At 42.3% G+C, this 24,550-nt stretch overlaps 6 protein-coding genes and 2 non-coding genes across 11 annotated transcripts; 3 read left to right on the forward strand and 5 right to left on the reverse strand.

Moving 5' to 3' along the window:
* Nucleotides 1-173: 173 nt before the first annotated feature.
* mars2 (methionyl-tRNA synthetase 2, mitochondrial) lies at nt 174-4,032 on the reverse strand. Of its 3 annotated transcripts, none has more exons than XM_078788588.1 (4): nt 3,428-4,032; nt 3,297-3,359; nt 2,738-3,072; nt 174-2,102 (listed from the first exon to the last, which is right to left on the reverse strand). In XM_078788588.1, exons 1-4 carry the CDS (start codon nt 3,459-3,461, stop codon nt 945-947), a joined length of 1,590 nt encoding a protein of 529 aa, XP_078644714.1. In that variant the 5' UTR covers nt 3,462-4,032; the 3' UTR covers nt 174-944. The 3 variants fall into 3 exon arrangements, with proteins under 3 accessions (XP_078644714.1, XP_057930958.2, XP_057930956.2); XM_058074975.2 differs by having other exon boundaries at nt 175-2,102; nt 3,297-3,353; nt 3,428-4,031; XM_058074973.2 differs by having other exon boundaries at nt 176-2,102; nt 3,297-4,029.
* A 322-nt stretch (nt 4,033-4,354) lies between these two features.
* On the forward strand, nt 4,355-7,946 carry LOC131130879 (magnesium transporter NIPA2). Its single transcript, XM_058074979.2, has 6 exons — nt 4,355-4,381; nt 4,643-4,775; nt 5,031-5,087; nt 5,221-5,311; nt 6,042-6,202; nt 6,265-7,946. The coding sequence occupies exons 2-6, from the start codon at nt 4,643-4,645 to the stop codon at nt 6,849-6,851; spliced, it is 1,029 nt and encodes a 342-aa protein (XP_057930962.2). The 5' UTR covers nt 4,355-4,381; the 3' UTR covers nt 6,852-7,946.
* Nucleotides 7,290-8,821, reverse strand: timm8a (translocase of inner mitochondrial membrane 8 homolog A (yeast)). The gene is made up of 2 exons (XM_058074981.2): nt 8,569-8,821; nt 7,290-7,968 (listed from the first exon to the last, which is right to left on the reverse strand). Exons 1-2 carry the CDS (start codon nt 8,677-8,679, stop codon nt 7,807-7,809), a joined length of 273 nt encoding a protein of 90 aa, XP_057930964.1. The 5' UTR covers nt 8,680-8,821; the 3' UTR covers nt 7,290-7,806.
* A 144-nt stretch (nt 8,822-8,965) lies between these two features.
* Nucleotides 8,966-18,021, reverse strand: btk (Bruton agammaglobulinemia tyrosine kinase). Its single transcript, XM_058074971.2, has 18 exons — nt 17,362-18,021; nt 15,330-15,483; nt 14,885-14,989; nt 14,575-14,656; nt 14,342-14,467; nt 14,210-14,271; nt 12,119-12,306; nt 11,983-12,045; nt 11,855-11,909; nt 11,673-11,752; nt 11,303-11,430; nt 11,151-11,222; nt 10,232-10,403; nt 9,954-10,170; nt 9,826-9,890; nt 9,631-9,749; nt 9,314-9,471; nt 8,966-9,226 (listed from the first exon to the last, which is right to left on the reverse strand). Exons 2-18 carry the CDS (start codon nt 15,468-15,470, stop codon nt 9,155-9,157), a joined length of 1,905 nt encoding a protein of 634 aa, XP_057930954.2. The 5' UTR covers nt 15,471-15,483; nt 17,362-18,021; the 3' UTR covers nt 8,966-9,154.
* rpl36a (ribosomal protein L36A) lies at nt 17,822-21,241 on the forward strand. The gene is made up of 5 exons (XM_058074980.2): nt 17,822-17,921; nt 18,436-18,541; nt 20,272-20,339; nt 20,415-20,537; nt 21,158-21,241. The coding sequence occupies exons 1-5, from the start codon at nt 17,919-17,921 to the stop codon at nt 21,176-21,178; spliced, it is 321 nt and encodes a 106-aa protein (XP_057930963.1). The 5' UTR covers nt 17,822-17,918; the 3' UTR covers nt 21,179-21,241.
* On the reverse strand, nt 20,718-24,065 carry gla (galactosidase, alpha). 2 transcript variants are annotated; one of them, XM_058074978.2, is made up of 6 exons: nt 23,975-24,065; nt 22,638-22,812; nt 22,306-22,480; nt 22,144-22,235; nt 21,888-22,049; nt 20,718-21,822 (listed from the first exon to the last, which is right to left on the reverse strand). In XM_058074978.2, exons 1-6 carry the CDS (start codon nt 24,058-24,060, stop codon nt 21,319-21,321), a joined length of 1,194 nt encoding a protein of 397 aa, XP_057930961.2. In that variant the 5' UTR covers nt 24,061-24,065; the 3' UTR covers nt 20,718-21,318. The 2 variants fall into 2 exon arrangements, with proteins under 2 accessions (XP_057930961.2, XP_057930960.2); XM_058074977.2 differs by lacking the exon at nt 23,975-24,065 and adding an exon at nt 23,233-23,480.
* Nucleotides 22,902-22,974, reverse strand: trnav-cac (transfer RNA valine (anticodon CAC)). The gene has a single exon. It is a non-coding gene; the product is annotated as a tRNA-Val (tRNA).
* Nucleotides 23,074-23,146, forward strand: trnav-cac (transfer RNA valine (anticodon CAC)). Its single transcript has one exon. It is a non-coding gene; the product is annotated as a tRNA-Val (tRNA).
* Nucleotides 24,066-24,550: the final 485 nt, after the last annotated feature.

The following is a 24,550-nucleotide window of genomic DNA, read 5'->3' on the forward strand; positions in this document are numbered from 1 at the left end:
TAAACGTGTGGGCGTGTCGAATGACGTCATGTAATTTACGAGCACGAGGGCGGGCATGGTAAGCTAGCTATTAGCAGTCGTAATACGCTTGTTTAGCCTGATTTCTCTTGAATTGAACAATTTGGACATTAAAATACGCAATGAACAGCTACAAAAAGATTTTTAAACGAGTATTAAAATCTACCACAAGTTGAGCTGCGCTACAAACCAACTCAATTTTCCTCTCATCACCCCAAGGCCATGGTGAGTATTTTATTCGGAATAACAACTGATGTGAAATAAACCAAAACAACCCCTTTAAACGTTTAAATTGTGCTTCATATCAGCTGACATATTTAATGATACTTTCCACAAAGTGCAAGTAGGAGCTGGGGCTGGAACTAACAATTTTAATAACCAAATTCTCTTTCGATTAATCGCTGAATCGGATTTAAAAGACATTTTATTTCTGCGTCTTTATTGAGAAATAGATTTGCACTGACAGATCAAATGAGTGCACAAACGCCAGGTTGCCTCTTGAATAGTCTGTTAAAATGTAGAATAATTTTTAAAAATCTGAATGTTTGTCAAGTACTTTCGGTATCATGATGTTTTCTTAGTCGATTAATCTGAAGCTTGTTTCAATGAATGGAGTAATGGAGTCAAGCAAACACCTACAGGTAGTTGGCTCCAGAAAAATTAAAAAAAATGTCCATCACTGTCAAAGCAGGTAAGTTTGAATATAATTTAGGCTAAACACAAAAATAATATGTCTGCTTACATGGATGACGAAGGAAATTAAACAACATTCACATTGGAGAAGCTGAAATCAGAGGATATTCACATATTTAAATTAAAAAACAATCAATTATCAAAATAGATTAATTTGGTAGTTAATTAACCATCCATTAATTGTTGCAGTACTACAAGGAGCCAAAGTCATTTATAAATATGATTTTGTTCGGTCATTTTGTCTGTTTCTTATTAGCTTTGTTTGGCTTCTCTTCATTGGGACGTTCCAGACGACTAAAAAGCACCCCTGTGTCAGGACCCAGTGATCTCCCTCGGAAAGGGCAGTCTGTCCCCTTATCGCTCGGCCGGAAGTCTAGGTCTGTCCACTTCCTCTCGTCTGCTCGCACACCGAGTCTGGACAGCAGCTTGTCAGCCAGCACCGGCACGGCGGGCTGGAGGAGGATGCCGTAAATTCTGAGACACTCAAAGGAGATGTGCAAGATGGTGTCCAGCCGACGTCGTTCTCCTTCATCCAGCCTGTTTAACTTCCATGGCGTGTGGCGGTGAACAAAGGCGTTAGTTTGCCTCACGCGGGAAGCGATGGTCTCCAAGGCTTTGTAGATATGCAAGGTGTCGTAGTGATGCTCCACCACAGATGGGAGGTTTCGAACAGCATCCAGCATGTGGGAGTCTTCTGGGTCCTGCATTCTGAGGAAAGACTGAGAGCAGAAGGGTGGATAAATCTGGCTGGGGTTCAAAGCAAGAGAGGTGCAGCGGTTCAAGAGGCCACCAAGAGAATCGGCCAGCTCCGCGTTGAGCAGCTTGATGACTTTGGCGTCCGTGTAATCGCAGTCGGAATCAGGCACGCCTTGACGCAGCAGGAAGTACCTCAAACCGTCTGTGGTGAACACCTGTGAGCGCTCAAAGGGGTCCACGACATTGCCCAAACTTTTCGACATCTTTTTCCCACCGACTGTCCAGTGGGAGTGCACATATAAGGAACGGGGCAACGGCAGCCCTGCCCCAAGAAGGAACGACGGCCAGTAGATGGCGTGGAATTTCAGGATGTCTTTGCCAACAATGTGACGTAAGACGCTCCACCAGCGTTGGTGGTTGCCAGGGTAACCGGCCACCGTCAGGTAGTTGACCAGAGCGTCCAACCACACGTAAATAGTGTGATCGGGATCCCCCGGCACGGCGATCCCCCACTGGAGGCGACTTCTCTGGCGGGACACAGAAAGGTCCGGAAGGTCGTCCTGCAGCCACTGGAGAACATCCTGGCGGAAACGCTCAGGCTGGATAGCATCGGGGTTGTTGTGGAGCCAGTCCAGGAGTTGAGTCCGAAAGGCGGACAAACGGAACATGTAGTTCTCCTCTTTTAACCATTCCACCTGACAAATACATGAAAACACATGCAATACAATTAGTGGTATTGTGGGGGATAGGTTCCTAAAATAACCCGCAATAAGTGAAATCCTCAAAGTAGTGAAATTTATTAACAACTTTAAGGCTGTAAAATCTATCACAATAAACTTTATACATTTTCCTCAGACAGGCGTTCACATTTTCTCGCATTTTAAACACATTTCACTTGCCCAATCTACTAGATTGGACCCAATTAATTATAATATATTTATAATATAAAGTGACTCACATATAATCACAGTGCTTTGTCCCGGCGCCGTTGGGCTGTAGCATTTTTGTATCCTTGTTACAACATATGAAGGTTAGCTAGTTTGCTTGCTATAGCACAAAGGAGACTGACTGACAATGATCTACAGCCAATCATTATGCAGAACACAATGGGCGGGTTCTTTCTTAGCCAATAAGAACTATTGTTGCTATTTTTGGCCTGCGACTGCTGCTGTGGGTTCCTAATCTGCTCGTACAGGCACGTAAACACACAGACGAGGTGGAGCTGTAATAAACCACAAGGACGCAGAACACAATGGACGTTCACGCGCTGCAAAAAATGTCGCGAGGGAACACGGTGCAGCAACTGCTGTGCACACCTCTGTTGAATTACCTTGTGCCCACTCTCCAGCGACACCTTGATGGCCTCTCCCGATGAGTCCACAGAGTCGGCCACCTGCAACGATGTGAGGAAGCTCTCGTCCGGCGTGCAGTACCAGCCTTCGTAGCTGCCCTTATAGATGAGTCCCTTGTCGCGCAGCAGGCACCAGAAGTGCTCCACAGCCTGCCGGTGCCTCTCCTCCGTGGTCCTGATGTAGTCAGTGAAGGACACGTTGCAGCTGCTGAAGAGGCGTCTGAATCTCTGGGAGACGCTGGTGCAGAAGATGAAGGGGTCCTCTCCAGATGCATCGGCAGCCTGTTGGATTTTTAAGCCGTGTTCATCTGTTCCTGAAAAGTTAAGGAAGAAGCAGCGCCATTAGGTCTTGAATTAAGAAATAAACACTAAAATATTGTTGATGTATAAAACCCTCTTTCCCTTTACCAATGCCTTAGCTCTACAGACAGACATTGATCATCTATATCTATAGATTTTTTTCTATATATTCAACATCACTAGATTTATACAGATTTTTTGCAGGAACAGTAATCCAGGGCGTGTGAGGCTGAGTTACCTGTTGCAAATTTTGAGTGGAATCCCTGAAGAAGCTTGTATCGGTGCATGCAGTCAGCTAAAACTGCCGAGTACAAATGCCCCAAATGAGGAGAAGCGTTGACATAAAAGATGGGGGTGGTAACGTAGTACCTTCCTTCTTCTTTGGACACGTTGTTGCTAGCATGTCTGATCCTCTGATTGCTCCACTGAGCACAAACCGATGCAAAAAAACTGCCTCGTTTCAGTCTGCCCACAGACTGCAGAATGAGTGCCCTCATGTTTGGATGATAATGTTGTGCTAAACGCTACTTCGTCATTTGGCTATCTTAAAGATACGAACAGCGAATACAACACGAAATGACAAACTACGAATAACAAAAAGAAGTTATGTCAAAGTTGTCCTTTCAATACAATGCGGATCAACCTAGTGTTATTGATAAAAGTTTGCAGCGTATGTGACTTCCATAAGGTACTTGTCATGGTTCGACACACTTCCGTAGTCCATGTACCGTCTGTCCAATCAAATCAATAGATGGTTGGCTTGTGACTACCAAGTAGCCAATCACATTGTCTTTGGGTAGCAGGGTTGCATTCAAAGGCTGCGGAAGAATGGAAATTCTCATATTTTCAAATTGGACGACTGACTAATACAAGAAGAGTGTTTTTTTGAGTGCGTTGACAAAATAAATCACGTCTTATAGTGCTCTGAGCGTTTTTCATTTAGTCCTGTTCATTATATTGGAAGTTGTGCTGTGGGGCGTGTTCAACTTTATGATCCAACATTGCCCTCTTGTGTAAGTTAAGGAAACTGTACTATTCGTTTAACTTATATCTTGGACATAATCTCATGCGCTGATGCTGTAGTGGTTTGGAGAGCCATTGAGAAATAGCAATGTTACTCGGTGCAATGTTACTCGGCTGGTAAACAATCACAATCGACGCTAGCTTCCTAGCTTGTAGGGCAAACGTTGCTCAAATGGCATGTGGATCACGTGACTAGTCACTCTGAAGTCGTAGCGGTCTGAGGGGTGTTGCTCGTGAGCGTGCTGCTCGTGAGCGTGCTGCCCCCGGACGAAGACGGATGGAGTCGACGTGATAACCGAGGTATATATTTTTTGTGTTATTTGGTTACTGTTCTGCTTTTATACACCAACAAACTTAAAGTTTGATACACGGTTTGTTTTCGAACTTGTCCCACCCCTAAACGCCACACAAAAAAAGTAGCTGTGAGTTCAGTGGCCTCTCAAGAAGCAGTCCGTCGTGTCATGTGATGTGGAAACATGGCTGTTTTGACGATAGCTCCGAAGCTAAATTTTGTATGAAAAATTGATTTAAAAAGTCGTGTGCTGTTGTCGCTTCGCCTAGATGGACGTGGCCCGTGTGGACTTCTACATTGGCCTCTCGCTGGCCGTGTCCTCCAGCCTTTTTATCGGTGCGAGTTTCATTCTGAAGAAGAAAGGCCTGCTGCGATTGGCCAGCAAGGGGTCCACGCGAGCAGGTACCGTAACGTTTCTTCAACACGCATGTAAAAAAAAAACTAAAACCTCTGAATTTACACTGTATAATCTGCACAGTGGTCATCGAAAATTACCACTCTGACATCAGGAGTTACAAATATGATAGTAACCACTGTATAATACTGTGTAAGGGCCACTTATGAGTCTACGGTTATCATCATATTTCAGAGTGAACTCCACACCATAACAAGTCCAATTATTTCTTCTTTCTTATCAAAGCTTGTGTTGCTTTCCAGGTCAAGGCGGCTATGCTTACCTAAAAGAAGGGCTGTGGTGGGCGGGGCTCATTTCGAGTAAGTCTTACTTTTCTTTTTTTCTTGAAAAAGTCAGCTGATTCACCATATTGTTACCATACTGTTTTCCCTGAAACAAGCCTTTTTTTCTTGTTTTGAACTTCTGCTGTTGTCACACTGAACTGTCTTCCAGTGGGAGCCGGAGAGGCCGCCAACTTTGCAGCGTACGCATTTGCGCCAGCGACGCTTGTGACTCCTTTAGGAGCTTTAAGTGTGCTTGTAAGGTACGTTGTTTTTTTTTTGGGGGGGGGGTGTTTAGATAGATAGATAGACTTTCTTTATTGTCATTGCACAATGACACAGCAGTGAAATTGCCAACGAAATGTCGTTGCCTGGCTCCCATATAATAATAAATAATGTGGAGAATAAATAGATGACATCAAATATGAACAATGTTCATACATAAACAGTAATTTGTACAAAAAATTTAAATAATTTTTAATTCATTCATTCATTCTCTACCGCTTTTTCCTCACAAGGGTCGTGGGGGGTGCTGGAGCCTATCCCAGCTGTCTTGGGGCGAGAGGCGGGGTACACCCTGGACTGGTGGCCAGCCAATCACAGGGCACATATAGACAAACAACCATTCACACTCACAATTTGGAGTGGCCAATTAACCTAGCATGTTTTTGGAATGTGGGAGGAAAACCGGAGTACCCGGAGAAAACCCACACATGCACGGGGAGAACATCCAGACCAGACGGAGATGCAGCTGGTCAGCAGGCTCTCGATGGTCCCTCTGTAGAAAGTGGTCAGGATAGGAGGGGAGAGGGAGGCTTGACAGATGAAAACCATGCAAATATATATATATATATATATATATATATTATAGGCTATGATGCTGCTTTGTATGACTACATTCATTGAGCATAACTCAACAGTGACCCTCATTTATGTCAACTGTTAAATCTACAGAGGAGTTTTGTTCCAACTCTGCCATGTTTGTCCTTCCAGTGCCGTGCTCTCCTCCTACTTCCTCAACGAGAGGCTGAATGTGCACGGTAAGATCGGCTGTTTGTTATGCGTGCTGGGCTCCACGGTCATGGTGGTCCACGCTCCCCAGGAGGAGGAGGTGGCATCCCTCAGCGTCATGGCCGAGAAGCTTAAAGACCCAGGTGAGCCTGGAATATGAATGTGTTGCTTTAAAGAAAATGACTTTTTTTCCGTCCCTGGGCAGGTTTCATTGTGTTTGCTGTGTGCGTTGTGGGAAGCAGCCTGGTGCTTATCTTCGTTGTGGCGCCACGCTTCGGACAGAAGAATGTGCTGGTCTACATCCTCATCTGCTCTGTGATTGGTTCCCTGTCCGTGTCCTGTGTCAAGGGCCTGGGCATCGGCATCAAGGAGCTTTTTTCCGGGACAGCCGTGCTGAGGGAGCCCCTCTTCTGGTGCCTTGTGGTGTGCCTGGTGGTGTGTGTCAGCATACAGATCAGCTACCTGAACAAAGCCCTTGACATCTTCAACACCTCCATCGTCACGCCCATCTACTACGTCTTCTTCACCACCTCTGTCATGGCGTGCTCCGCCATCCTCTTCAAGGAGTGGCTGAGCATGAGCACCAACGCGGTGGTGGGCACCATCAGTGGCTTCCTCACCATCGTGCTGGGCATCTTCCTGCTGCACGCCTTCAAGGACATCACCTTCAGCTGGGACTCGCTGCCGCTCTACCTGACCAAAGGTCCTCAGGGGATTCAGTGGAGCGCCCGGGCTTACATGGCCGTCCATGGCCAGGATGGCCTCACGGGGGAGGAAGGGAAGCCGTGCTGAGTGGGACAAATAAGGCTCCCTGGATACAATAAAACTCAAAATCTTTTGAGCTTTTTGAATGTTTTCTCAATTTTACACCTTTCTTGTGAAAACACTGTCCTGTATTTCCTCAAACAGCCTCCTCTATTAGTTGTCCACTTAAATGGCACCGGGGGCTCCACCGACTACTTTCACTTTCACTTCTGGCCACTGGTTGAAGAAATCATCCACTTAAATGCCACAAAGTGCTGCAATTACTAATTACTTGTAAAACTATAGGAGCATTACTATAGGTACTCTGCACTAATGGAAGTGCATAAATGGATTCTATTTGAGGAAATACAGTATTTATGCAGATATATATTTATAACTTATTTGTATTCCACATTTAATGAACTAAACCTTGTGCTTTAGCTTACATTAGTCTTAATGAAAGTGTTTTTTCCCCATAAACATTAAGGTTTTGCTTGATTTTATTTCATCTTTTCATCTCCTACATCATCCTTAAGCGACTTCAATCACAATAATGGCCACATTTGATCATTTCATCTGATAAATGCATGTAATACCTCAGCATATATGAAAGGCTATACCAAAGAAATGATTTTTCTTACTGCAAAACTGAGTAATATTTATAAATATTCACAAATGATGGCTTAGAACTTGTGTTTAATGCCTATGTACAATCCAACGTACAGCAGATAAGCATGCATCCTCACTCATCTCTATGATATTAAACTAGCCTGTGTGGCAAACTGAATGTTCCAGTTGGTGCCTTCTAACTGCTTGGAACGTCTCGAGACAGCCGTGAGGTCCGTGATCTGGCTTCCGTGTCGACATGACTTTCCAAACAGGCAGCCTCAGAATAGCAGGAGAACAAATCAAGGGGCACTGCTGTCAATCTGAGGCACTTGTAACAAAAAAAAAATTGTGTTTGTTTCATACATGGATTCCTTTTGCACCAGAGTCTTTCATGTTAGTCCGCCATGCTCTCTGAGAAAGATCCTCGACTCCTCTGGGTCTGTTCCAGTCTGTTGAGGATGAACTGGCTGGTGTCGATGAATCTCTCCACACAGTTGACAAAGCATGTTTCTGTCCTGGAGTCCAGCTTTGGGCCTGGTTTGTCCATGCAGTTCTCCTGGAGAGGAGAACACAAAACATTAAATCAGAGGGTATCCCACAGGTGGCATTGTTGAGACATTAAGCTTTTTTTTTAATTAAAATATTAACAGAAGTCATGCTCATACTGGTATTTAATTTAAACAGAGGTTTATACTGTGTGGCAAAGTTGAGCCTTCCTTTTCTCATTTAAACAAACATCTTTAACAAATCCCGACATGTAACACTTTTCAGCGGGTGAGTGTTCAAACGTCAGTCGCTGTGACAGGACCCTGAACTCCTCACCAGTCCGGTAAGCTAACGTCAAGTAGCCTAGCTAAACATTAGCGTTAATTTGATCATTTAACACAAGAAAATCAGGAAAACCTGGCCATGATTGCTGGGAACATATCTGCTGGATTGGTAAACATGTAAGTCGTGAGTTAGCTTTATTTCAAAGAGGTTTCGCATCACTTGATAAATACTTCGGTATTTACAAGACGAATGCCATGCAATGGCTACAGAATGAGCACAACATAAAACATGTATGATAATACTCGCTACTGTAAAGCGTGTGTAAACATAAATAGCTAATGTGAAATAGCCTATTCCAACTGCCAAAGGCTACTAGCTGACTCACCCAGCAGATTTCTGTCATTTGGTGCACCAGCTGTTGAAATCGCTGCTTCTGAGACTCGATCTCAATGAACTGCTGGAGCTGAGGGTCCGCGTTCGCTGTCTTTCCGTCCATACTTGAGTCAAATTCAACCCGAGCCCAGTAAATGTAGGAAAAAGGAGCCGCTTTTGCGAGAATTGCTGACCTTCACGTGTGTGTGGGTGCTGCTGGATACCGGAAGCTGAACAACCAATCACATTAGCACGCTCATGTGACGTCACACAATGGTAGCCTAGCATAGCTGTACTTGCCTTACATCGGGGATGTAGCCCGGAGGTGATTAAAATGCTTGTTTGCCACTTTTCGGTCAAATTACGTACGATACTACAATAAGTCCTCATGTCCACCACATAGGGCATATATTTTGTCTTACAAATGACTCTTTATTTACCTAAACCACCTAAAACTCTTAATGTTGATATTCCTTTTGTGTTCAACAAAGCATTCTAGTTAAACGGATATAAATGGCATGTGTACTACGTGAACACAAAATAACTTTTTAAACATTCTAGATGTTCATTTTCCAGGCGTCTTCTTGAGATGCTGTGAGCTACTGGAGTTCATACAACAAATCCTGAACAGTGAACACCAGCTCCACAAAGGTGGGTCTCTCGTCTGCTTTCTAAAAAACAAAATAACACAAAAATATTATATAACATACAAATACACACAATTTCAATATGCATACACGAATAGTAATTATACTAACATCTAGCCAGCAACTGGACATGATGCCGTAGACTTTCTCGCACGCCAGTTGAGGACGGTACAGTCGGAGGCCTCGGGACACCTGATCTACTATTTCGTTGTTGTTCAGCCGTTCATACGGAAGCCTCCCCAAACTGTACACCTCCCACATGAGAATCCCTGAGGAAAGCATTCTGACAATGAATTATCTGAAATTTGATCTGAAATTTGTTTTGTGACATCCATTTCTGGCTCTATGGTTATCATCACACTTTTCACTGCAGACAAAAAAAATGATTGTTGATGTTTATAGTTATTTTTATACAATCACAGACACACCGTAAGCCCAGATATCCGACTTGCTGCTGAATCGGCAGTATAGGAGAACCTCAGGAGGCGACCACCGGACTGGGAATTTAGACCCGGCTGAGCTTGTGTACTCGTCGTCTAAGACGTATCTGATGAAACACGAGGTAGACACTCATATTTGTTCATATTTGTTATGATTAGGTTAGTCAAGTGGTATCATTTTACCTGGATAGCCCAAAGTCAGCCACTTTGACTGTACCGTTACCATCCACCAAGCAGTTCCTTGCAGCCTGGGGAGGAATTCAACATATTTCAATTGCTTCTTCTTGATTGTGAGTTGAATCTTCTCTCACCAAATCCCGGTGGATGTATTGCTTGGACTCCAGGTAGGCCATTCCCTCTGAGACGTCCTTGCACATCTCCAGGAGCTGCACAGACGTCGGGTGCCTGAGGCCCTCCCTGAGGTAGGTGAGCAGGCAGCCGTTGGACAGGTACTCGGTCACGATGTATATGCTGCTTTGTTTGGTGCATACTCCGTACAGCTGGACCAGGTTCTCGTGGTGGAGCTTCCTAGTTTGACAAGATGATAGATGAGATGCCGAGGCAGATGTTTTGGACTGATTGATCTTACATCATGATCTTGGCTTCCTCTATGAACTCCTCCTCTGACATGGAACCCGCTTTAATCATCTTAATAGCCACATCGTGCTGGCCCTTCCATTTTCCGTACTGCACAACCCCAAACTGGCCCGTGCCCAGGACCCTAATGAAGGTAAGGCAGGAGGGGTCCAGCTCCCATGTATCTAGAAAAGAACACAAAATATATTACATATACATACATTTTATTGTTTTTTTTATCAATCTATTATTAGTGGTATTATTTATTGTTATTTATATTTCCTCTTTTTTTTAGGATGACATATTGGGTAATTGAGTATTAAAACAACCAAAATTTACATGCTGTCTAATCTTTTATTTGTAATGACGCTAAAGTACAGAATTATAGCGTCATCTAGTATTCAGATCGATAATTATCTCAATATGTATCTATTTATATGTCTGCCAATCTACAGTAGGTAGCTGTTTTGCTAGGTACTTCCGGTTTGGTCCTGACTGCCTTTTTCTTGTTTTTTAGTGGCGGTTGGCAATATATACTTATCGTCTTATAAGTCTTTAACCTAAAAACCGGCATTTTCAATACTTTAATCGAAAAAAAATGCTGTCATCGTCCATGCATCCGTGAACTGTTCTCAGTGTTAGCAATCGATCTATCTAGCGTTTTTTTTTTTTGCTAACTAGTGTCTCATCTTTACTTCCGCCTTTGTGCTGCTACAGCATTATGGGTAATGCAGTCTTTAGACGACTTACCCACGTTCTCTGTACTTGAATTGGCATTTCAGGAAGGAATAACGTTATTTTACCATTTTCCAGTTGAAAATGAGTATATTTCAATAACTAGTGTTAAAAAAATAATATGTACAGTACACAAATATATTATATACTTATATTCATATATATTTAAACATGTCCAGTTATCCGGCACCACTTACCATAGCCAAGACCTGCTGTTGATGGAGGCCGTGCCCGGTTGGACACGATGTGTTTCAGCCTACTGAACATACCTAGTGATGGAGATAACACTACAATATTGCATCCTTTAAATAAAAAGATGACGTTAAAGTTGCATGTCAAAAATATGAACCTGCTGCATTGTGCTGATGGTAATTAATTAGCTCCGGGATGGTGCAGAAGTAGTGCTTTTCAGCCAAATAGAACTGCCCTTTCGGTGTGGTGCAGATGTTGTAATGTTTGCAGAGCCCACCAGTCTCTCTGCAGACACGAGAGGGAAATCATCACATGACACCCTCCCTTGCATGAGGATGTGAAATTATTTTTATCAAGTGAACAGTTAGCAGCAAGATACGTTTTGCATAAATGATTTACATCCGAACATCCGCCTCTCCGTGTGTGTGACATATTTTCTTCTTTTGTTACACTTCTTCTTTTTGCTACACACGTATGCCGTGGATTCGGGATGTACAGTAGATGATGCAGCAGAGTGAAACACTCACCCGCCTCCTTTACTGAATAGAGACACCGTGTACTTCCCTGGCTTGCTTGAGTCTCGCACCAAGAAGCCGCCATCTTTATTCTGCAGGGTCAGACATCCAAAATATTTCTAATTAAGCGCTCGGATTGCACCTAATAAAGTGTCAGAAGAGTATAGAACTATTATTTAATTCATTATATTTACCTCAGTTTTCAGTAGCTTCTCTGCCTGGCTACGGTTTGTATTCTTGCAATACCAACTTTGAAAACAAACAGTTTTGTGACATTTTTGTACAATATTTAAAGGAAATCTATATTCAAGTCAGCACTCACTCATATCTTTCTAAGCAGTTTGCCGCTTGCACCACATAGTTACTGGGTATGTAACCTTCATTCCTGCAAAATAAGACTGATTAATCACTGATTAGTTGACCTCATTGAGGTGGTCCCGGTTAGTGTGGTCTGTCACCCGTATGCGTCCCTGGCTTTCCACCAGTTTGGGTCGGACATCTCTAGGATGGTGTACTCCTCATCCTTCCTCAGTTCCAAGTCGTGCGGCATCATGGCCGGGTGGTTGTACTGAGCTATGACGCTCATACCCGTGCAGGGGGCGTCGGACTCAGGGGGCTGCGGAGGTAATGGTCGAACAGGCTTCTCCTTAAAGACAATGGCTAATTAGCAAAATGGTGTCATCTCCATCAGAACACATTACATTTCTATGCAGATTCCAATTGAAATGCTAACTTTTGAGTAATGTTGGAAAAGTTCCCCTTGTCCTTTTAGTTTTATGTCATTCTACATGAACCAGGAAGTAGACTACTAATTATCAGACACATTTTTTTCACCTAAAGAACGTCATTTCTATTCTCCTTTTGAGTAATGATGTGCCCCCCCTCCCCCGCACCCCCAGAATCAAAAATGGTCCAGTCCCATTGTCTTATTCCACATGAACCAGGAAGTAGCCTGCTAGCTAAAAAGCACAACCCAAAATGGTGCTTTTACTGTTTGACTCATGATACCATCACCCTATCGCAGTTTTTAAATATGGTATAATTATTCCCTACCTGCAGTAACCTGCCAAATACTGTCCTTCATGATTTTCTTTCACCTTTGTTGTTTTATCTTGTGGCTGTTTGAGTCGAGATAAATGGTTCCCTCCACCCTCCAATGGTAAGGTTTATTCAACGTAGACCAGGAAGTAGCTGTTAGCTAACAAACAAATAGACAAACTAACACACATTTTGGTGCTATATGTATTTTTTGGTACATGGTACAGTCATATTATTACATTACATTACATTATTCTCTGTAAACAAAAATGGTATAGTCCTGTTGTCTTATTTCATGAACCAAATGAATCTAACTAGCTAACGAACAGACAGACAAAACAAAACTCTTTCAGACATGTTACAGTCCCAAAGTTGCTGTAAACAGGAAGTGTCTAAGAATAGTAATAATCATGGTATGAAATGTACAGATAAACAAATACAGCAACCATGTTTTTTTTCCACTTTTGTTAGTGAAATTATTTGCTTTTTGGCTTAAGTGCCCCTCTCCCACTTTAGAACAGATGCTACAGTCCTGTTGTCTTACACTATGAACCAGGAAGTAGTGGGTAGACTAATAAACCAACAATCCATACCGGAAACCGATCGGTTCTGCACATGCGCAACATCTACGTCACGTCCTCTTTTTGCAGATTTTTGTTATGTCAATAACCCGCGTCCCTATAGTGAGGATAAGCGGCATTGAAAATGAATGGATGGATGGATAAATGCGTTTGTATTTTTTTTTTTAATAATTTAAAAAATGGGGCGGCACGGCGGTCTAGTGGTTAGCGCGCAGACCTCACCGCTAGGAGACCAGGGTTCAATTCCACCCTCGGCCATCTCTGTGTGGAGTTTGCATGTTCTCCCCGTGCATGCGTGGGTTTTCTCCGGGTACTCCGGTTTCCTCCCACATTCCAAAAACATGCTAGGTTAATTAGCCACTCCAAATTGTCCATAGGTATGAATGTGAGTGTGAATGGTGATTGCCTGGCGACTAGTCCAGGGTGTACCCCGCCTCTCGCCCAAAGACAGTTGGGATAGGCTCCAGCACCCCCGCGACCCTCGTGAGGAAAAGGCGGTAGAAAATGAATGAATTTAAAAAATAATGTATGGTTGTAATGTATCCACTTGCACCATGGATATGATATAATAAAAAAAGATGCAGACCTATTTTTCACAAGTGTAGAACTGATGGGTTTTCCAGTATGATTCTCGTTACGCCATTTTAAATTCAGTGGAACCACTTTACCCAACCACCAACCCCAGAATCAGAAATGGTGCAATCCAGTCCTTCATGGACTGGGACGTAGGAAGACAAACATCCATCCATACATCCATTTTCTATACCGCTTATCCTCACGAGGCTTGCATGCTGGAGCCTATACCAGCTGGTAGGCAAACAAATATGGTGTTTTCCCACTTATGTTAGAAGAACCTACTGTATGTTCTCATTTTGCTATTGTAGTCTACCAGCCTATCAAACCCAGACAATAGTCAATGCTTTTGTTTACCTCTGACGGAGTCGGGGGAAGAGGTTTACGTGATCCTCTTCGTGAAGATTTGGACACAAAGCCTGTTTAAAAACACAAAAAAGGTCTAAGGGAACCACTGTGGACTCTTATAACAAAGCGCCCTGGTCTTACCGTTCTTACTATCCAGAACCTTGCAGCCCACCGCTTGTTTGACTTCCTGCTGGCAGCACAGCCACATGCCATCTATCCAAAAACGAGGGTGGTACTTCTGCATCAGGTCCTTGTTAAACTGCACCACTACACACAATGGACACACATTCAGAAGACATTTGCATGAGCACACTCTTCCGTTATCAATCCATAATCGGGATGATATCACATGCAAAGCAGTTTGCATCGCTGACTTTCTTTCAGCTTCTTTATCCACTGAGCTCGGACTTCCTCGGTCTTGGCAAAGATGTACAGCGGTCCCTCGTCGTAAATCACCTACGATCCAAAAAAAATATCTATGACAAATGAGTCATTGTCTACTTCTACTTCCTATGTGGAAACGCGACAGTAACACCTGCTGCTACGCTGGAAGTCCCAATCTGCTCGATCTGTTTCACTTCTGAGACCATGTTCACCAGACCCGTGATAGCCGTTTTTATTTGGAAACCTCATCATGCTTTTTCAAAGGTCCAGAAATATATATATATATATAATATACTGTACCTGGAATGCATGCATGCGCTCTTGAGGGCTATTAGGCTCCGCCAGTACCGTTTCCACACACTTGATCCTGTCCAGATCGATGGAGCACCGCAAACCTTTACGCTTCTGTTGTGAAAAGATGATGAAAAGTACAAAAGCGCTGACTCTGACAAGTTTATTTTGGTTGTTCAATTATGAATTTCGACTATAATTTGTAAGGAAAATATGCAACAAGGTGTGTTTAAGGTTAGATAAGAATATTGTAAAGTTTACTCACATTCACAGCAATACCAGTCAGTGCAGAAGGCACATTACAGTTTTATGACATTTCATGATGGCCACAGTTTGACCCAGGAACGGATCATTTCTATTCCCATTATTTTCTATAATGCAACACTGAGGATTCCGATGTATTTTGAACAGTTTTGACTAATTCTCAAATTGGCATTTATTTGTGGCGCATTACCCCTTTCTCCAGATCGTAGTCGTAGTAGGAGAGTTTGTCCCGCGTGAGAATGAATAATCTCTCTTTGTAGTTCAAGGGCGAGGTCTTCCTCCTCTGTTGGGAGCGTTTGATGAAGATGTCTTCCAGAATGTTCTCAGACATGGTTCACATTGATCTGCAATCAATAATGAATTGATATCGGACCACCAGTGCTTGTAGATTATTCTTTAAAGTAAGTAAATATTCTCTATTCACCTCTAATGTCTTGTGTTTATTCAGTGTAGCGGTTAAACCGATACTGGAACTGTCTGTTATCGCACAGATTTGGTGCACTTAAGCACGATCAGGCTGTACCAGAAGCTTCCATGCAAATGAGGAGCGCCACAGTTCCAGTTCGATGCCACAATGCAATGGACGTCGGTGCATCTGTTCTAACCACCAGAATAGCCTTTCTGTTGTTTTATTGTTAAAAGTGGGATTGACTCACAATGACTCCAAAGTGCAGACAGACTGATGAGGAAGTTGCATCAGTCAGGCTTGCAAAGAGAGAGCAACTGTTGCCTGCCGTCAACCTGAAGATCTAATCTGGCACAAATGGAGGCCACGGTATCTGTAGCATCATCTTCATAACGGCCATCCGCTTAACACTTTTACTTTTTATACTTACACGCATGCACATTTTTTTGGTTGACATTTGGGGTACACCCTGGACTGATCACCAACCAATCACAGGGCACATATACACAAACAACAATTCACACTCACATTCATAACTATGGACAATTTGGAGTCACCTATTAACCTAATTGTTTTTTTCCGATACTGATATCAGCCGATACCGTTATGTGTAACGGTATCACATGACATATGTCCTGTGGTGGAATGAACACATATGTGTTGTATACAGCATTATTGAATACCGGTTGTCATGATTCTCCCACATTCCAAAAACATGCTAGGTTAATGGGCGACTCCAAATTGTCCATAGGTATGAATGTGAGTGTGAATGGTTGTTTGTCTATATGTGCCCTGTGATTGGCTGGCCACCAGGCCAGGCTAGGCATACTGTACTGTATACTGTATAAAAGGCTCCAGCATACCCATACCCTCGTGAGGTGAAGCGCCGTAGAAGATGGATGCATGGATAATAACTTAATATGACTCTTTTCTAGTTACAGTACTAAAAAATGATGACTCCATAAGTAATTAAACATATAGGGATAAATAGTATAAGACACTCTATAACAAACAATATTAATGAGTGAATATGTTTGAATATTACCGCTGTGTTGCCGTCATTTCCCACTACATATTTAAATATTATATTCATAATTTTTTTATTCTGTTGTCCAAATGTTTAATATATTAAAGCATTGTCTTTATTTTGTCTCCTTGGTTTGTTTGTGACTTGACACAGTGACTCTGTTTCAGCAGGAACCTATCAAGATGCTGTCTTTCCTGATGTTTCCTGGCAGATAAGTGTGTGCTAAGCGAAAGAACACTTGGATGCGTGATAATCAGACAGTCAAAGAGCGAAAACATCTGCTGTCAGCCTTTTTGCGGAATAGAAAATAATATCAAATACAAATATAAAATCATGTAAAATACATTTATTTTGACAAAAAAATACTATTAAAATATTAAATAAAAATTAAAATATTAAAATATTTTACTATTAAAATTTTACTTTACAGTACTAAATGACCTTCCCAGTTTCAAAAAACAACTAAAAACTCACCTCTTTAAATCTGTTTTTAATGTCTATCTTTTTATACGCCCTGCTTTTACTCTTGTTTTAACTGTGTATAAACGAATGAATGTTGTATTTTAACGTATCTTTTACTGTTTACTTGTTTTTATTCAACTCCATTTTCTGTAAAGTGTCTTTGAGTATTTTGAAACGTGCTATACAAATAAAATGTATGATTATTATTAAATTTGTTTTTTTTTACTGTTCCAGCTAATGTTTCGGTTAGTAATAATTGATTTACTCGGATTTACTGCACATGTATTTGACTGACTATTTTTGGAATGAAAGATGCATGCCGCTTACCTGTGCATCAAACAGCCAACTGCCAAGTTCGAGGTTTAAAGTGTGAAGCTTTAACGTCCATAAAGTATGTGTTCTGACTTTGGGACTCGGTGTATGTGTGTGATGTGAGAAAATAAAACCAACCCACAGAGGAACTCACGGCTTACTTCCCTCTTTTTTTAAACTCCCTCACTGCTCATTTTCATATCAGTCCTCTGGACAGTTTTGTTGACAAGTAGAGAAGGGCTAAACATTAACACAACATTCCATTCCTGTCTTGTTACTCAATAGTGTTTTAATTGAAACTAATTCTGTGGACATTAAAATTAGTATTATAAATGTTCTATGGTTGGAAAGTGTTATAATTGTATTTGTAGAATATGTAGCTAAACGTTACGTATTTATAAATAAACGTATTTATACAAACTATTAACTTAAATTTGTAATTTGTATGTTTTGGGCCTCCATGAAATTCCTGACCGCTAGGGGGCGAAATACTCTACTCGGCTCCTAACTGCACTTAAAGAAGTGCTTCCGGGGTTCTACTTCCTCTTTTCTCTCTGCATCGGGTCGCGAACATGGTACGAAAATACTACACGAATACACTATGATGAATCAGCCTTAATCTCCTAGATTGTTAAATCATCGGGGCATTTTGATTGCCCACATACGCGTTTAATGTTTTCATAGATGCAACGATGCCGCCATTTTCCCGCAATTGTGTCGTTTTAGGATGAAAAGTGGCCCCTATGTCAATATAGCTTTTACTAGCTAGCGTTGCTGCTAGCCGCCCTCTTTGAGGCATTGTCGTATTTTAAATATGTTAACATCAAACTGTGTTGTGCTACACGTTTATTTTGTTAACGTGTGTGAGAACTGGTTAGGCTTCAATGCTAACATATTAGCGTGTGCTAGTTTTACGACGCTGTAATGCTTCCTGAACTGACCAAAAATGGCTGCCTGATTTAACAGTGAAATCGATCCATATGTTGACTGTATTGTAGTATTTTAGATAACTTGTTTATTGGAAACGCTGGTAAAATATAATCCGCTGCTGTGTATAAGTTGTTGACAGTCTTCGGTCGATGTACACAGGTGAACGTCCCGAAGACACGCAGGACTTACTGCAAAAAGTGCAAGAAGCACCAACCCCATAAGGTTACCCAGTACAAGAAGGGCAAGGATTCCCTCTATGCACAGGGTAAGTAGCTTCATAAGTGTAGTTTAGATACTGAATTTACCCTGCATAGGTCAGGTGACTACTTTTCTTTCTGCTGAGGCCCAGCTTAGATCTCCTTAGTAACTAGAAATGTGTGAAATTAGGACTGGATCATGTGGATGAATGATGAATACACTGCATATATTTAAAATAGGGATGCGCTGATGTATCAGCCACCAATCAATATTGGCCTTTTTCCATAAACATGATCTGCCTATGATAATAAACGCATTTCAATGCCAATGCAAAAAAAAAATCTGTGTACAGACAATTCATACATGTCTGCGGTCTTATGTATGGTTGCCAACAAAATGACGCACCTTGTATTGCGTTTGAACACTTGTGTTGTTCAATTATTATTGTAGCTGTCTGTACGTCACATTGGTAACAGTGAGCTGGAGTTATCTGCCTAGCTAGCTTCCGGTGTTCGCACAAATGTACCACAGTGACATCTATTTATTTATTTATTAACGACCAATGTGGTTAGTTTGGGGAATATTTGCTTCCATAAGGAACATTTCTGTGTGGAAGTACTTTCTCTGCAGACCGCTCAATTGTGGCACAAAATAATTTGAAACACTGAACAATCCCCTACCGACCTACACAGGTTGAAATGATAAGCGTCGGCAAAAGTAGCTTGTGTAGTTATGTGTGCGCGCAACTGCAGAGTTCTACATTAAAAACAAAAATGACTTGCCCATGGGGAATCCTTAACCCATGGGGAATCCTCTAACCTTTGTACACACCTCAATCAGAAAGAAAAGTGCCTATCTGAATGAATATATAATTGGATTCACAGGGGTGGACTTTATCTTTTCCTGTCTCTGGGTGCGTTCTTTTAGTGAATGCTGAGATATGGCGCCACACGCAGCTTGAGACGTTCTTTGATTTAAAAAAAAAAAAAAGTTTCGCCACTGGTTACATGTCTCTCCATGGACTCTCATTGGACTGCTGTGGAAAGTTTGTTTCATATTCAAACTAAATTCCAAGACTACGGAGTTATTCCAACAAGTGAAAGAAAAACTCGAAGTTGGTATGATGTGATGTTGGTGTTTACGCTTCACTGCGCATGCCCCATTGACTATTCTGGTTGATTATAGCGGCACATGTAGACGCGCGATTGGAATATTCCTTTCCATGTGTACCATTGCTTTCGGAAAGGTCATTTGGAAAGAGAAAAACTCCTCATGTAGACGTGGCTAATCAAGGAAGTGGAGTGCTCAGTGACGTGCAGTTCGGTGACACTTTAGAATCGCATGGTACATACTGTATTGTATATAACTCTGGGAAAAACTGTTGATTTTTGTTAATACTTGGGTTGTTTATATTGTTTATTTTTCTATATTGTGTATTTTGTACTGCTTAACTGACTCTGTACTCTTGCTGCTGTGCAATACAAATTTCCCCACTGAGGGACGAATAAAGGCATATCTTAATCTTAATGGCTGTAATTGCATGGCTCCGTACAGAAGATGGCATTGTAACTTTCCTTCAGCCCAATACCTCAACTGACTTGTAACGCATCTGCTAATAATTATGCAATATTAGATCTACAATGCATTCCTGGAAATCATTGCACGCTCATGGAGCCGAGGATATGTGAATATTTTAATCCTCATGTATGTATATCACTGCATCTAAACTAATTAAGCTAATTAAGAATCCCCCTCTTTACTCATTCTTGTGTAGCTAATCAAAAAATGGTTCTGCAGGTAAGAGGAGATACGACAGGAAGCAGAGCGGCTATGGCGGTCAAACAAAGCCCATCTTCCGTAAAAAGGTTAGGTGCACCTCTGGTTATGCTGATCTTTGTATAAAGGACGCTGTGTGTAAACCTATACACTTTTCTTTCCAGGCTAAAACAACAAAGAAAATCGTGTTGAGGCTTGAGTGTGTGGAGCCCAACTGCAGATCAAAGAGAATGCTGGCCATCAAGAGATGCAAGCACTTTGAGTTGGGAGGTGACAAGAAGAGAAAGGCAAGTGATGCATTTCTACTCATTGTTTTATGTGCAATTAAGGGTAGGTATGGAAGGGAAGGAGCCATGATGTATGCTGCTAAAAGCACTGAAAACATGCATTAGTTTGTGTGTGTATTATGTATATTCCGATACTTTACCACGTTGTTTTTACTCACTAACTAGCAGCGTTGATAAGGGTAGGTATGGAAGGGAAGGAGCCATGATGTATGCTGCTAAAAGCACTGAAAACATGCATTAGTTTGTGTGTGTATTATGTATATTCCGATACTTTACCACGTTGTTTTTACTCACTAACTAGCAGCGTTGATAAGTTGAGTCTGTATCAAATCATCTGCTCTTTGCACAATGACACATTTCCATTGAGAACCACAGAGTTGAGTTCGCGGAGAGAGAAAAGTGGAATTGAAAGTTGAATTATTCAGGTTTTAAAAATAAAAGTGTAAATAAAGCACGCCCCAAGTGTCCAGATGTCAAACATGAATACTCTGTGGTGGTTTGAGGCTGTGAAAAATATTTCCAGCAGACTTGGCACATGTTTTCCTTAAAACATATGACTGCATCTGTTTTTACTTGCTTGTTGTGATGCCTGCTCATCAGTACTTTTGTTCTTTCAACAGGGCCAGGTCATCCAGTTCTAAGCTGTGGCCCAGTCTTCTGAATGAAGTTGTCAACATTTTCAATAAATGTGTTAAAATTTCCAATATCTCCATCTTCACTGTGCTGGACCGTCTTCATAATCCCTGTAACTCGGTGTGTAAGTGTATACTGGTGGGGGGGTCTAAAGAACCTCCACCTTTTCCAACAAGTGCATCTCATTAATTCTAAACTTTGCTTGGCTGCTTGGGGTGATGATGACGACAGCGGTCCCTGAAGGGTTTACACAGACCTGGTGTCCCGTCTTAAGGCCCATCTCCTCATACTTGGGCAGGATCTGGGTGACCTGACAATGCGGTTTGCACATCTTCCAGCCAGGAGTTTCTTGTAAGGAAAATGTACGTGGACCTCCAATCTCTTGCCTGTTAAGTACAGCTATGGCTAGCTTGCTGTTGGACAGGGGTCTCTCCCACACTTCAAAACGGTCCACCTTGGTGGTACGGTACCCCTGTTTCCCTAGTGGATCCTGGCTGATGCCAATGATGTGGCGGTTCTGCAACAGCTGCTTGGAGCGTGGTGAGATGGCCCTCAGGTCATTGGACATAAGGAGTGGTGCTGCCATGATGGCCCAAAGCGCCATCTGAGACTCCTCCTGGTCTGGACTCAGACCAAAGTTCCCGATGACCAGCTAGAGAGAACAGATTGCATATCATACAAGGATCTTCATTGCTTCATCCACAAAGTCTGTTGTACCATATCTGGGTCATTCCAGCCCCCAGGACCGGCTGAGGGGACGACCACATCCTGATGAGTTGCAGTCCAGTCCAAGATGGACTTGATGCTGCTCCATGAGTCATAAACATCTGGAAGGTTTCGCCACTGGTTACATGTCTCTCCAATGGCGGTGTAGTTGGGCTGGAGGCACAAACAAAACACTTGTACTTTATAGGGCATACTGTACCACCCTGTACCACTCTTTCTGGTGGTACAATCACAACTCTAGTCTTGCCTTTTGGAAACGCCATTCATACAGGGGCCACTCACAAGAGTACAGTATCTGTCTTCCTGTTCTGTTAAGAGCTTTGGACATGTTCACATAGCCTGAAACCAAACAAAGTGATGAGGTACAGACACGAGACTATGGTACCTTACAACTTTATATTACACTTACCTTCTCCAAGCAAAGTCCAGTCCATGGAGCAACCGTCAAATTTGAGCAGGTCCACTTCCCACTCTGCAAAAGTCTGTGCATCCATGTCATAGTGACCCAGGCTCCCTGGGTATCCTGCACAGGTTGTTTTGCCAACATCTGCATAGATGCCCAACTTCAGGCCCCTGGAGTGCACCTGTGAATATAGCATGCCATTTGCAAGCTCTCCAAGAGAGGGCGATGTTGCACTGCTAGAAAACACCGAGAGCGTCGCCATGAACCCCGATGTGATCCAAATACTGTACAGTGAAATTCAAGGTGCGAAAAAAGCCACACCATTACAAAGCACTCACGTAGTCAGCCAGCTTCTTGATACCCCCAGGGAATCTACCGGGGTCTGCTTGAAGGCGGCCCCGGGCGTCCCGGCTGGAGTACATCCAGCAGTCGTCTATGCAGACGTACCGATAGCCGGCGTCTCTCCAACCCTCATCCACCATTACATCTGCCATCTGCATGAACAGCCGCTCACTGGGAGCGTAAATTTGGATAAATAACATCCTTCCTCGGTTGTATGAGTTAGGCTGTCACCAACGTGAATGCGCAGCCTTCATAAAGAATGTTTCCGCCCGGTTTCGAACCGGGGACCTTTCGCGTGTGAGGCGAACGTGATAACCACTACACTACGGAAACCTTGTGAAGGGCATTGGTCAGCGTTTCCTTCATTATATGTCCCCCTGTAATTAAGCTTCACCGTTAATATTACTGCTTTGGTGACCTACGCCTACATCGGTTTCCGTAGTGTAGTGGTTATCACGTTCGCCTCACACGCGAAAGGTCCCCGGTTCGAAACCGGGCGGAAACACTTTTTTTTTGCCTCGAAATGATGTTGAATTACAAGTTAAATACGTCTTCAATTAGTTGATATTTTCGTCATTCGTGTTCCATTACCTAATGCAGTTCTCCGGATCAGTGTCACAGTTGATGTTACACATGAACCTCTCCCAATGCAGCCATCCCATCGTGGGGATTTTCGCCAAGCCATTATCCAGAGCTCCGGCGTGGCTCCACAAACCCACGACAACCACAAGCCACAACATATTTAGAGGTGACTATTTATTCCCCCTCGCACGACAATCAGTGAACCGTCTCCGTTTGGTTTCAAGGATGGGTCTATTTCCTGGTTTGGTGGTATGTCCCCACCTTTCTTTGATGATCGACCAATAAAATCCCAGTGCGTCTTTAACTGTCCAATAACTTTTCGCGTGGAGTTCTAAACCAGGAAGTGTTGAGATCAGAGGTATGAACGTTTAATATTTTTGCTACGTGATACGTGATACGTATAATTATAAGATTTATATAGAATTATTTATCTAGTTAAGTCGAGTTTCTGATAGGGCACATTGATATAGTCAACAATGGTGGCACCCACAAAAAGTATCTGCATTTATATATCACAATTTAACAGCAATTGGTCTACTAAAAAGACGAGGTGTGTTTTAAGTTTCTTCAAAAAAATGTAAAAACACAGCTGGTAATTGGGACATAAACCAACCTGTCATATTTTCTACTTTCCAGCACAGCCGTGAATGCACCATCCACGTTTCTTCGGAGTTCAGACTGATTTTGTTATTGTTAGCACAAGGATGCTACTGAATGTCATAAAGTGGTACGTTTTCCAATGAACAATTACCTTGAAAAGTCAGTCAAAATCGTCAAAAAGGGTCCTGAAAAGGGTGTTTTTACAAACATGGCTTTGATTGAACGAGTTGAGAGCATTGGTACTTCCGTGTCCAGAGCGGATGTTAGCAATGGCACTTCAAATTAAGAGCAGCACAATCGTTTAGTATATGATATGAGCATTTTATTTTCAAAAGACGAGCCATCAATTAATTGAAAACGTGTTCTTATTGTTACAGTCTCACTTAGATTAAAACATGTATATTCAAGTGCATTTTAAAAAGGTTAATATCATCTTTAGTCAGCTGCTGACTGAATTAAGCCAGAAATAATTGTGATGCTTGGTGAGGAAAACCACACTCAGAGTCGTCTTACACTGTGGAAGCACATCAATACTGCAAGATGTTTTATCACCAATACCACTAGATATCTGAGACGCTTATTTGTCTAGTGCAGACGTTTTAAATGAAATACAGATTGGATTCTTAATTTTGTCTGTGAGCAGACACCCTGCAATGAAAACAAATGAATCGTGGCCACTTTGGCTTGTGAAATTGTACACACACACACACGCCGAGAGAGGAAGATG

Source organism: Doryrhamphus excisus, linkage group LG23, assembly GCF_037039965.1.
Source record: "Doryrhamphus excisus strain RoL-2023G ecotype Guam linkage group LG23, RoL_Dexc_Guam_v1.1, whole genome shotgun sequence".
Taxonomy (NCBI): Eukaryota; Metazoa; Chordata; class Actinopteri; order Syngnathiformes; family Syngnathidae; genus Doryrhamphus; species Doryrhamphus excisus.

Bases quoted from the DNA above. Each gene is read 5' to 3' on its own strand.
- LOC131130879 (XM_058074979.2), top strand. From the start codon at position 4,643: ATGGACGTGGCCCGTGTGGACTTCTACATTGGCCTCTCGCTGGCCGTG. The intron at 4,776-5,030 runs GTACCGTAACGT...GTTGCTTTCCAG, and splicing joins CAAGGGGTCCACGCGAGCAG to GTCAAGGCGGCTATGCTTAC. The intron at 5,088-5,220 runs GTAAGTCTTACT...ACTGTCTTCCAG, and splicing joins GTGGGCGGGGCTCATTTCGA to TGGGAGCCGGAGAGGCCGCC.
- timm8a (XM_058074981.2), bottom strand. From the start codon at position 8,679: ATGGACGGAAAGACAGCGAACGCGGACCCTCAGCTCCAGCAGTTCATT. The intron at 7,969-8,568 runs GTGAGTCAGCTA...TCTCCTCTCCAG, and splicing joins AAATGACAGAAATCTGCTGG to GAGAACTGCATGGACAAACC.
- btk (XM_058074971.2), bottom strand. From the start codon at position 15,470: ATGTCTGAGAACATTCTGGAAGACATCTTCATCAAACGCTCCCAACAG. The intron at 12,046-12,118 runs GTGACAGACCAC...CTTATTTTGCAG, and splicing joins AAAGCCAGGGACGCATACGG to GAATGAAGGTTACATACCCA. The intron at 11,753-11,854 runs GTAAATATAATG...CTGACCCTGCAG, and splicing joins AGAAGCTACTGAAAACTGAG to AATAAAGATGGCGGCTTCTT.
- gla (XM_058074977.2), bottom strand. From the start codon at position 23,381: ATGTTGTGGCTTGTGGTTGTCGTGGGTTTGTGGAGCCACGCCGGAGCT. The intron at 22,050-22,143 runs GCAAGACTAGAG...TTGTGCCTCCAG, and splicing joins ATGAATGGCGTTTCCAAAAG to CCCAACTACACCGCCATTGG. The intron at 21,823-21,887 runs GTACAACAGACT...TGTTCTCTCTAG, and splicing joins GCTGGAATGACCCAGATATG to CTGGTCATCGGGAACTTTGG.
- rpl36a (XM_058074980.2), top strand. The intron at 18,542-20,271 runs GTAAGTAGCTTC...ATGGTTCTGCAG, and splicing joins GGATTCCCTCTATGCACAGG to GTAAGAGGAGATACGACAGG. The intron at 20,340-20,414 runs GTTAGGTGCACC...TTTTCTTTCCAG, and splicing joins AGCCCATCTTCCGTAAAAAG to GCTAAAACAACAAAGAAAAT.
- mars2 (XM_058074973.2), bottom strand. From the start codon at position 3,555: ATGAGGGCACTCATTCTGCAGTCTGTGGGCAGACTGAAACGAGGCAGT. The intron at 3,073-3,296 runs GTAACTCAGCCT...TTAACTTTTCAG, and splicing joins CCACTCAAAATTTGCAACAG to GAACAGATGAACACGGCTTA. The intron at 2,103-2,737 runs GTAATTCAACAG...TGTATTTGTCAG, and splicing joins CGCTGGAGAGTGGGCACAAG to GTGGAATGGTTAAAAGAGGA.